This window comes from Procambarus clarkii, chromosome 66 (genome assembly GCF_040958095.1).
Source record: "Procambarus clarkii isolate CNS0578487 chromosome 66, FALCON_Pclarkii_2.0, whole genome shotgun sequence".
NCBI classification, from domain to species: Eukaryota; Metazoa; Arthropoda; class Malacostraca; order Decapoda; family Cambaridae; genus Procambarus; species Procambarus clarkii.
Window position 1 is genome coordinate 16,331,400 of NC_091215.1, and position 12,139 is coordinate 16,343,538.

At 44.7% G+C, this 12,139-nt stretch overlaps 1 protein-coding gene across 1 annotated transcript in view; it reads left to right on the forward strand.

Moving 5' to 3' along the window:
- Positions 1-11,859, forward strand: part of LOC138355211 (DNA-dependent protein kinase catalytic subunit-like) — a 254,457-nt gene extending 242,598 nt beyond the window's left edge. Inside the window, exon 15 of the mRNA XM_069310065.1 lies at positions 11,715-11,859. Within this exon, the coding sequence (XP_069166166.1) occupies positions 11,715-11,833 (119 nt within the window). The 3' untranslated portion in view covers positions 11,834-11,859. The remainder of the gene's footprint in view (positions 1-11,714) is intronic.
- The last annotated feature ends 280 nt before the right edge of the window (positions 11,860-12,139 follow it).

The following is a 12,139-nucleotide window of genomic DNA, read 5'->3' on the forward strand; positions in this document are numbered from 1 at the left end:
CTCTACTCACGTTGCTCCATTCAGAGCAGTGGGTAAGCGCTCGACGAATATAAGCATTGAGAACACTGGCTTTGTATCTTTGGGGGCACTCACTTCTACCGTTCAGGCTTGGTCTAAATTGTCAATTCTTATCTAAACCAAAGATGCATCAAAAACGCCTGGAAATCGAAATGCTTCTGGACGATATCCATAAGCTAGAAGACAACAAAAAAGTCATCACCACTGACACACTTCAAGCTGAACTACTTGCAGAAGCAGGGAAAAAACGAGGAACATATTCATCTACAATCTTAACCCCACGACTCAAAGAAGCAGCGAAACAACTAAAAAATCTGAAAGACGTAACAATAAGAAAAGCCGACAAAACAGCAGCATATGTATTGATTCCTACCCATGAATACATGAACAAAATTAGCGACATCCTAAGTGACGACTCCAAATTTCAACGAATCACGAGGAACCCCGTAGAAGACCTTAAGCGGAAAGTAAACAAAACAATTACAGCAATCAACGCAAAGAAAGGTAGTGTGCATTTCAATAAACTTCAAGGTGACTATGGCTTAGGATATGCCTACGGCAATGTTAAGACGCATAAACCAGGTAACCCACTACGCTCTATAATCAGCCAAATACCAACCCCAACTTATCACCTGGCAAAGAAACTCAATGAACTCCTAACTCCATACACTCCAAGTAAGTTTAGTCTACAATCATCAGCAGATTTCCTAGAATTGATCAAATCTACCCAGCCCGATGGAATCATCGCTTCCCTGGACGTTGAATCCCTATTTACCAACGTCCCAGTCGACACAACCATAGGAATGATACTGGACAGAGTATACAGAGACGAGAGCACCCCCAAATTAGACATACCTGAGCCACACTTGAAAAGTCTTCTCGAAGCATGTACAAAGGAAGCCCCTTTCATCAGTCCACAAGGAGACATGTATTTACAAATAGACGGAGTAGCAATGGGCTCCCCCTTAGGAGTTTTATTTGCTAATTTTTATATGGGAACCATCGAAGATAGGGTCTTCAGTAGCAGACAAAAACCAACTGTATACTGCCGTTATGTAGATGACATATTCGTAATAGTAAAAGACTCAGATGAACTAATTGACCTAAAAAGACACCTAGAGAGAGAGTCAGTACTCCGATTTACACATGAAAATAGTGAAAATAACAGTCTGCCATTCTTGGATGTACTAATAACAAAAACAGGAACCTCTTTAAGCACCAACGTATACACCAAGCCCACCAACATAGGATTATGCCTGAACGGTAGAAGTGAGTGCCCCCAAAGATACAAAGCCAGTGTTCTCAATGCTTATATTCGTCGAGCGCTTACCCACTGCTCTGAATGGAGCAACGTGAGTAGAGAGTTTGAAAGAGTAACTCAGGTATTGGTGAACAACGGATATAGCAACGCGGAAATAAACGCTGCTATAAGAAGACACTTGGACCGTTGGTATAATTCAGAACCTAGAACAGAAACCACAACACCCTCAATAAAATTATATTACAAATCAACCATGCACAGCGAACATATAAAAGAGGAAAGAATAATGAAAGAAATAATCCGTAAAGGAGTAAAAAGCACTACTCCTAACCAAAACGTAAACCTGATAATATTCTACAAAACCAAGAAGACTTCCGAACTCCTTATCAAAAACAGCCCGAAGCCGACGGAGAACCCTCTACAGCAGTCAAGCGTTGTATACATGTACACTTGCCCCCACGAAGGATGTAACCTTCAATGTAAGTACATAGGTATGACGTCGACCAAGCTGACGAGGCGTTTGACATGCCATCTTCAATCTGGTGCCCCTAGGAATCACATGAGACAAGCCCATGACATTACTCTAACAAGAGAAATGTTGAACAAGAATACTTGCATAATAGACAAAACCCAAGATTCAAGAAGATTACAAATTCTTGAGGCAATTCACATAAGACTAGAGCGACCTACCATGAACACCCAAATCACGGAACTATTTACTCTACCAACCATGAGAGTAAGGACAAGACAAGAACATATCGATACCAACACAGAAGACAATGTCCAACATAACAGGCCAATTACACTGGATTAATCTTTGTGTTTGGATAGGAGATGCCTCGTATGGGCCAATACGCCTTCTGCAGCCTCTATGCTTCACCTCACTTATGTATCCCCCCATGTTTTTCACCTTCATTGTATTATCACCTGACCTAATGCGGGTATAAAATCAACTAGTATTGTAAGATCTGATCACTTGAGAATGAACCATGGAGGTTCGAAACGTCGTGCAAATTATACAAATAAGTGTAAATACACTCTATAGTAAATCACTTCTTTTCTTCACCTTAAAAATACGAAAATGAGTTTTGGAGAACTCCTATTTCAATTAAGCCCTGATGCTAAGAAAATAGTTAGAGGGATAGAAGCCCTAAACCAGAAAATAATAAATACAGAATATGCGGTCATATTCAATGAAACATATATATATATGTGTATATATATATATATATATATATATATATATATATATATATATATATATATATATATATATATATATATATATATATATATATATATATATATATATGTAGATATAAACAAATCTCCGATTTGTTTATATCTACATTTGAGTGAGGTGGATGGGGTGAGGTGGTATTAATAGGGTATTAAATTATTATTATTAATACCACCTCACCCCATCCACCCCATCCAGTGAGGTGGATGGGGTGAGGTGGTATTAATAGGGTATTAAATTATTATTATTAATACCACCTCACCCCATCCACCTCACTCAAATGTAGATATAAACAAATCGGAGATGTGTAAGTTCTATTCAGTTGTGTATGTGTAAACTAAAGTCTTTGAAAATGTAATAAGTTTTACGAAACGCGCTCAAGTGTCGCGTCAGACTAGAAATAAAAATGAATTTTGGAGAATTGATTTTTGAATTACCACCAACAGTGAAAAAAAATGTACGAAAGATCGAGAAAATTCGTGTTAGAATTATTAATCTTACTTTTTCGGTCATATTTAATAATATATGTCTACAGGAAAGACTGCTACCAAAATATACTAACATATATATATATATATATATATATATATATATATATATATATATGTATGTATATATGTGTGTGTGTGTGTATGTATGTATGTATGGCGGGGGTCGGGGACGGACGTATGGAGGAGCTGCTTCTGCTTTCTCAGCCATTACCCTGAGATATCTTGGCCTCAATGTACCAAGACTCGCCCATATTCACAGTGAATATATCAAGCAGGCGTGGGAATGGCTGGAAGTACCTAAGGTGTACCATCTCTACAAAAGCTTATCAAAACAGGAGGATTGGCAGTGTGAAGACATCGAGGCTGGAGTTAGCAGCGAGGATGGACCCTACAGGTCTCTCATAGTAAGGGGAGGTGAGGGGTGAGTGAGGGTGTTGTGTGGTCAGGAGAGAGGTGGGGGTTATCCAGTGTGCCAACCAGTGTTTTTTTTTTTTTTTCCTTTTTTTGATAGTTCTGTTGAAAAAGTTACTTTGCTATAAGTAATTGGGGTAACATATCCATCATATTTTTAGTACATCACTCGTGCATTGAGTCAGATACCAAGTGTATGATACATTCATTATTGTGCAGTGATATACGGGGTAATTATACCAGTGTTAGTGTCACCGTGACCCCCGCCCCCACCCAGCCCCCGGGCTGAGCAGTACCTGCTCTTTCCCTCTTGCCCCACTCCACCATGTTGCCTCCCCGCCCATGAAGCCACCGTGCCACCCACCCACAGAACCCGGGCAGCTCCCATGTGTGTGTACGCCACCCACTACCATGCCATCCACTACTGTGCCACCCACTGCCCACCCATTGCTTAATGGGTGTATATCCACCCATTGTGTAGTGGGTGTTGTGACGGTAAAAAATATAGGTGTTATTGCAGTCTTCTCTAGGCAAATGGAATGCCAGTCACAAAAGTAAAAATAAAAATAAAAAAAAAAATTAAACTGCAAGTTATCTAACCCTAAACCCTAAAGTCCCAGCACAACCACAACACATGCCAAGATCCAAAAAGATCAGTCTGCAAGTCAGGAAGACCCCAGAACCCCAGAAGGCAGAACCAGGTCACATACGAGGAAACAAAGCCCCCTGAACCCACAAATGGGACCCAAGAGGAAGAAACCTCCAGAACGAAACCAAAGAACCCAAAGGAACCCGGAATCAAACCAGGGGGAGCCCAAACCACCACATTTGCCAGCGGAGATACACCACAGAAAGGCAAAGCAAAGCCCCAGACAGAACCCCCAAGGAAACGGTCAAAACAGACCGAAAACCGAGGGACAAGGTGTGGGAACAAGCATTGAGCCCAAACCCAAGGGCTTGGACCCAAAACAGATAAAATGGAAAATCCGGTGTAAAATCAACACTCAAACATTCCCAGCGGAACAGGAAACGGGCAGAAAACTCCAGAAAGGCAAAGAAACGACAACAGGAGAATTAAACCCCTGAAAAAGGTGAAAAACTCACCCAGACGCTCGCTCGCACACCCAGGCGCTTGTAAACAAACCGCAACGCCGGGAAACCGGCAGAAGAAAATGGCCACCAGAACAGAGGGCTATGACTGACGCAAAAGAAACGGAAACACGCCAGCAAAAGTGGGAAGCAAGCTGACTGGGTGGGCGAAAAACTCAGCCCAGAAGCAGAAAACCCATGCAGGGGCAAACTGCCCCAGAACTGCTAGCAGGCATCTCCCACAGCCCCGGAAACCCGCAACAGAGGCCCCGGGGCAGAGCCGTCCTTCAAGCCCTCCACCCCTTAAATAAATGGAAGAGTCCATGGGAAAGACAGCAAGAAAGGGCCGCTGGTAAGACCCAGAAGCCTTGGCAGGAGGTACAGGCTCGAAAACCTCCGTCGACTATCACCCGGAGACAAGGGCACAGCAACCAACGATCCCGTACAAGACGAGTTGGAACCCGGAAGACACATACAATGGTCCACCGAGCCCCGACAGGGGTTTCCAGGGCCCGTAGGGGTAAGAACTACGGGAAGCCCGGGCAAGGTGTTGCTAACCGGTTAAACACCCAAAAATAACAAGGGGGGTAGAGGACAACACTGAAAACCCTTGCGACATGTACAATCACGAGGGCCTAGCAGAGGGCCACCAAACACTACTAGTGGAACTATAGCCACACTAGGCAGACCCCCACCAGGCAAATGAAAAATAAAAGCAAAAGAAAAACCCCGCAAGAGTACACTGTCCCCAGAGGCAACAGGAACCCGTCGCCGCTTAGGTGGCAGGTTGCGCAACACCTTGACGCCCTAACTAACACAATACCAATCCCTACTCAGGGCCAAACAAAGGCTCAAGCCCCAGCTTGCCCCAAGGGCGAGGCAAATGCCGAGGAGCAAGAACCTCTACGGGAATGGTTCCAGAACGCCCCAGGGAAAATAACCCTGTTACGCAGTGGTAATACTCACAGGGCGCTTAGGGAAGGAAGCCCCTTTGCGCATGCAGCCCTGGCACTGATGAGGTACTCCTGGCCACCACACAAGACAACACACAGCAGTGAACGCCACACAAGGCAAACACCGCCTAGGAGGTTATCTTGAGATGATTTCGGGGCTTTAGTGTCCCCGCGGCCCGGTCCTTGACCAGGTCTCCACCCTCAGGAAGCAGCCCGTGACAGCTGACTAACACCCAGGTACCTATTTTACTGCTAGGTAACAGGGGCATAGGATGAAAAAACTGTGCCCATTGTTTCTCGCTGGCGCCCGGGATCGAACCCGGGACCACAGGATCACAAGTCCAGCGTGCTGTCCGCTCGGCTGACCAGCTCCCTCAGGCCTCAGGAAACTGAGGCCAGAGAAGCGTCTATCCCAGTTGACATTAGCTTACGAACAGATGCTAGGAAGCCGGCACGACAGGTCCGGGGTCCCCCCCCTCCCCCTCTCGGGGCGGGTAGGGCTGCACGGACGATCAGTGTGGCAGTAAAGTGTGATGTTTGCTTGTTTCCTTGGGATTGTAGGGAGTTTCTACCTCTGTTCGTTTTTTTATTTTAGTTTTTCCATGTGGGGTTTGTTTTGTTATGCCTAACTTTCTGGGTGCAAACCCCGGTCGATGGCAGATAAGGAAAACCCCAACCACAACAGGTTTTTCCAGGGCCATTGCTCCCTGAAACCTCTCTGAAGGGGCCAGGTTCTGGGGCTGGTCGCTGGTAGGTCTGAACTCCTTAGCTTATGTCCCTGTCTAATATAACATACATTAGCCTGATAAGCTCCAGGGAGCCGTAGGGGCTCCCCACAGAAAAGGGGTGTTGACAGAGCAGTCGCCAGACGAGGTCTGCTCTGCCCGAGCTGTCAGGCGGTAGTCGCCACAAAGATATTGTTATCTAATTATATCAGTGTCTGATTTTTTCATTGTTTTTTGCAGTAATTTTATTCAGTAGTGTGTATTGTGATATATTTATATAATAAAATGTGTGAATCATCGTTGTACTCAAAATTATGTTGTGCATAGTAGTGATTCAATTATTATGTTCATAAAACAATAAACAAATAGTTTTGCTGTTATTACACTATATACACAGGTTATATATATAAGTATTTGCATGTTTTGCCCACCATAACGAACTACCAAGTTCGTATTGTTCGTCAAAAAGCAACGAGGAGTGACCGCCACAAACCAGCCAGCCACTCGCTGCCACTCCCTCCCTCAACAACACCTCACTCGTCCACATTCTCCTCCCACGATACTATTTTTGCATTTATTCACTATATACAGATGTTATATATAAGTATTTACATGTTTTGTTCACTATAACTGTACATCTAAGCTTGTATGGTAAGTAAAGGCAATAAGACGTAGCTACTCACAGAGTCAGCTGGTGGCGGCTGCCCTCACGGCCACACACACTAATATTTCTCCTCCAACAATACTTTTTGTGGCATTATTACACTATATATACACACTTTATATATAAGTATCAATATGTTTTATTCACCATACCTGTACAAATAAGCTGGTATGGTCCCCAAAGACCATCTTCTTGAGTTATCTTGAGATGATTTCGGGGCTTTTTAGTGTCCCCGCGGCCCGGTCCTCAACCAGGCCTCCACCCCCAGGAAGCAGCCCGTGACAGCTGACTAACACCCAGGTACCTATTTTACTGCTAGGTAACAGGGGCATAGGGTGAAAGAAACTCTGCCCAATGTTTCTTGCCGGCGCCTGGGATCTAACCCAGGACCACAGGATCACAAGTCCAGCGTGCTGTCCACTCGGCCAACCGGCTCCCTAGTGGCAACCAGTAAAGAACAAGAAATGTCATGCAGATGATGCACCACCTTCACCAAAATGGCAGCTCCTAACATACTCCTATTGCTGTTATTACACTCTATACACACATTATATATAAGAATCTAAATTTGTGTTCACCATAGTGAACCACTAAGTTGGTGTGGTAAGTCCAGTCAATAAAAGGTGGCCACATAGTCAGGAGACGATGACACCTCCCTCCCTCCCTTAACATTACTCCTCCTACCATGGAGCACAGCGCTAAATATCACCACAATCCTGCTATTATCAAAATCCTGGTCAGTTTTATCACAGGGGTCTTTTGTAATACTATCATTGCTAAATAAAGCACGAACATATATATTTTAACATTTTTAGGCAATGCTGTCACAAGCTGAATAGCGGTTCTGTGAGCTCATGCTGCGTGCGTCAGCCTTGGTGGCTTGCTCAGTACTGAATCTCACCCAGGAATGTTGGCCACGATTTTTTTTCAAGGTGGCGTCTGTCAACTATCGGTCGTAGCTGTACTCTAGCTGCCCCTATTCCATGCGGGGCATTTAAATTAAGGCCCTAGACACTAAAACATCTACTAATGTATTGCGAGGTTCCGGTTTTGTTTCTCAAATCATTATATATGTATTGCACGGTCTAAGGGTTAATGCTCTCCTCCGGCGCCAAGGTTTTTGTCACTTTTGGGCCTTGTGATTGGTTTGTTCGCTTGCAGCCATCTTCTTTTCTGGCGAAGTCTGACATAGCTGCTTTCAGGAGGGGACCTTGGGTTGTTATCTTGAGATCTTGAGGTTATCTTGAGATGAGTTCGGGGCTTTTAGCGTCCCCGTGGCCCGGTCCTCGACCAGGCCTTCACCCGCAGGAAGCAGCCCGTGACAGCTGACTAACACCCAGGTACCTATTTTACTGCTAGGTAACAGGGGCATAGGGTGAAAGAAACTCTGCCCATTGTTTCTTGCCGGCGCCTGGGATCGAACCCAGGACCACAGGATCACAAGTCCCATGTGCTGTCCGCTCGGCCGACCGGCACCGTTGATGCTTGGTTAGTCTGGCTGGGGGTGCATCATGTGTCGTGTTCGGTTGCAGGGCTTCGCCTTTCTTTGCGTGCCTAGGCTGCTGTGACAAGGGTCACGCTTTGGATTGTTACGGTTTCCCTTCCCTGTTTCAGGGTGCGGTTCTCTCGGATTATCCGCGGAGTAGTTCGGTCCAGCCACCCTGCAATCTATCCCCGTGTCCATGACGTTCGTAGGTTAGCTATGCTTTCATTAGTTGATGTTCCTGGGCCTTGTTGAGCCTGCGTGACCTTGAGTTGGCGGTTGGAATCTTTTGTCTCCGCCTCCCGGGTTAGGTCCCTATTGTTTTCGTCTTTGGGTAGGTAGCTCCAGGGAGCCGACAAGGCCCGCCCCCCCCAGAAAACCAGCGTTGAATGTAATGAAACGATATTTTCTGGGTGAGATCCGTAAGCTCCCCGGCAATCCTCCCTCCCTCCAGTCGTCGTTTTTTTAGTGTTTTGATATCCAGCCTCAGAACTGGGGTCTTGGGTGGCTGGAGTGAGGGGTCTGGTGCTCCCTCTTCCCCCTCCCGGGGAGGGGGGGAAGCTGTGCAGACGGCAGCATGGCGAAGTGGTGACAACATGCTCGTTAGCTCATTTTTATTTCGAGAGTTCTGTCCACTAGTTCACCTCTCAGTAGCAATTTCTTAACCAGAATAGGGGTTTGTTTTTGGGTGCTTATCTTTCTGGGTGTTTGACCCAGTCGATGGCAGACATAGAATGCTTCCAACCACATGGGGGGTTTCTATAGGCCATTGCTCCTCGTGCCTCTCTGAGGGGGGGCCAGGTTCTGGCTCGTGGTCTCCGGTAGACCCCCAGAACTCCATACACATGACTGATGCCAAAGTCTGACATTAGCATATCAGCCTGGATAACTCCGGGGAGCCTCCGGGTCTCGCCCAGAAAACAGGTGTTTCATTACATTCAACTCTGTTTTTTTTATCAGGGGTCTTCTGTATTATTATCAATGCTAAATAATACCAGTTACATATATTTTTAGCATATTTAGGCAATTCTGCAGTCACAAGCTGAACAGCAGTGCTGTGAGCTCATGCTGAGTGCGCCAGCCTTGGTGGCTCACTCAGTACTGAGGCTTTCACACCTGGGAATGTTGCCCACAATTTCTTTTTAAATGACGTCTGTTTACAAGAGCTCTGATGAAGCTGATGTGAACCCTGTGTAACTGCGAGACTTTTAAATCTTGCGTGGTACTCCCAAATATCATATGATGCTGTACACAATTTGTCCACAGTTACTCAAAGCATCACATGATGCTTTGCACAGTTTAACCCTTAAATGGTGCATGGCTATATACCATTTGACACCCACAGGCGCATACAAAAAAAAAATAAATCTTTTTTTCTTCCTAACCTGTTAAGTCATGTTCCCTGATCACGGGGGAAAAAAAATCAATTGTACTTAGCGGCGACGTAATTGAGCCGACAAGAGGGTGATGACGTCACCGTTTGTACGTTCGCTCTTGCACGGTGTGTCCCGAAGGCGTCGTGTGCGGTCTTCAAGCAGCTAGAGTTGCCACGAATTTATTTTCGCATCATTATTTACAGTGTCTAGGCCTGTATTCTTTGCAATATTAGGCACTAATTGTGTTGCACATAATGTTACTTCACAGTTAGTGTCAATAAATGTTGCATACATCGAGTATACACATGCGCACACAAACGTTTTCCATTACGCCATTATATTATGTAATCACAATGTTCATTATTTATATGTACACACTAGCATGCACTATGTACAGGTTTTTGCACCATTATTGCTCATTTAGAAATCTTGGAGTGAGTGGTAGTCGTTGAAGCAGTCGACAGCACACAATGCAACTGCACACCTGTCACACCATGTTTGCACCATTTTACATTTCTGTTCTCTCAGTTTTGTTGTTTTACATACTAGGCATGCACGTTGGCCTATTGCACGCTTTTCACCTGGTGTCAAATTCTTTAGTCTGTGTTGCTGAAAGGCATCTATGTGAGCGAGCCTGGGTGTTGCAGCATGCTGCAACACCCAGGCTCAACAACAATCATGAACCCAGTGTTGCAGCATGCTGCAACACCGGGTTCATGATTGGTCTTCGTATGCCAGGGACTTCTTGGCCAAACTTTGCTAATAACCATGTTGCAATTGTAAAAGCAAATGAACGGAAAACAGGTTTACGTCCAGTTTTCACCAGATACAAATTATAGCGGTTCAACATGCTCATGTCAACAAGATGGAAAAACACTTTTTTCGTCCATTTCAATGTTTTCCGCGCACACTCGATAGTGCCAATCATCATGTCAGCCTTATCAATCAAACACATGTTGATATTGGACCAGGAGCTGAAGCCCGTCTACGCACAGTTCAGCCGCTACGTGCACATGAGGTAGAAGCACGTGAACATGAGGCTCTTGGTGCCTCATGTTGTTCCATGCGGTGGCGCTTGGCTGGGCGAGACGCTGCTGACGAGACAAATTCTCGCCCATTAACACCACTTGTACTGGCACCAGGCTCGGTAACACTATGTTCCGATTCCACTTCACTAAAACCAGAAAAAGAGTCACCTTCCTCTGACTCTTCACCGAAAATATCCTCAGACTCTAAATAAGCACAGGAACTGTGTGGTCGAGGGCGAATTGGAGTAGACACTGGGCGAGGTGGCATGGGTGAGCGTATAGGCCTCGCCATGGGAGGTGGCTGTATCTCATTTTCACTGTCTGTGCTACCATCATCGGTCAATTGTGTGTAGTCTTTATCAATATCAGAGTCATCAAAGTCACTTTCCTCACCATCGGAAAATAATTCACTAGTTATTTGACTTTAGGTGAGTGATTGCGTGGGGCGTGCCCGGGAAGCGTTTGGCCGTGCGCTCAACATGGTGGCTGCTGGGTAACTGAGGCCTCCCATGCGATAGTAGCGTGAGCTGGATTTTTTTCAAAATTGGTGGCTGTTTACTATAGCCCCTGGGAAGAGTATGGGGACCCCCTATACCCCGCGGGCCTTTCAAATCTTGCGCGGTACTCCAAAGCATCATATGATGAGATGCGCAATTTCCTGCAAGTCGGTCAAAGCATCATATGATGTGATGCACAACTAAAGGGTTAAGGGTTAATGATATTACATGCAAGGTTTTGCATGTTTCAATATTGAACAGCATTTGCCAGTCTTCTGACCATTTGTTGAGTTTATGTAAATCTTTGTAAGCCCATTATATTTATTTTAATTTCTGTACTCTATTTAACTTTGGTCTCCTCTGCCAGTATTTCTCATATCTATAAAGGTGTTTCATTTCCTATAAGCATTCACAATTTTAATTTAATTAAATTTAAAATGCAATTTTATTAAATTTTATTTATACTATTTTTTTAAAGAGACCGGTGGAGAAGCAGAAGTTCAGACAAGGGTCATTACAGTTAAAATGGCCTTTGCAAATCAGCGGCGGAAGGTTGACCAGAAAAAGATGCTTAGCAGCAAACGGGTAAGACTTTGAAATAAGGAAAAGGAATTTCATACCTATAACACTGTAGGCTTTTATTAATATTATATGGCAATTCATTGCCAAGATTGCATTCTCATCAATCCTCCATGACCACATCCACTGCCATCATCCTATATCACCTCCTCCTATTATGCAATAGCACTATCCACCACAGAACAGTGAACCTGTAATGTATAACAGAGCACATTTAACTTAAAAAAAATATTCAAATAGTCATGCTAAGCCTTTGTGATAATTAGAAAACGTAATAGAATTATTGAGTGCCATCAAATCCAGGCCTCAGCAGTGGCACAATGA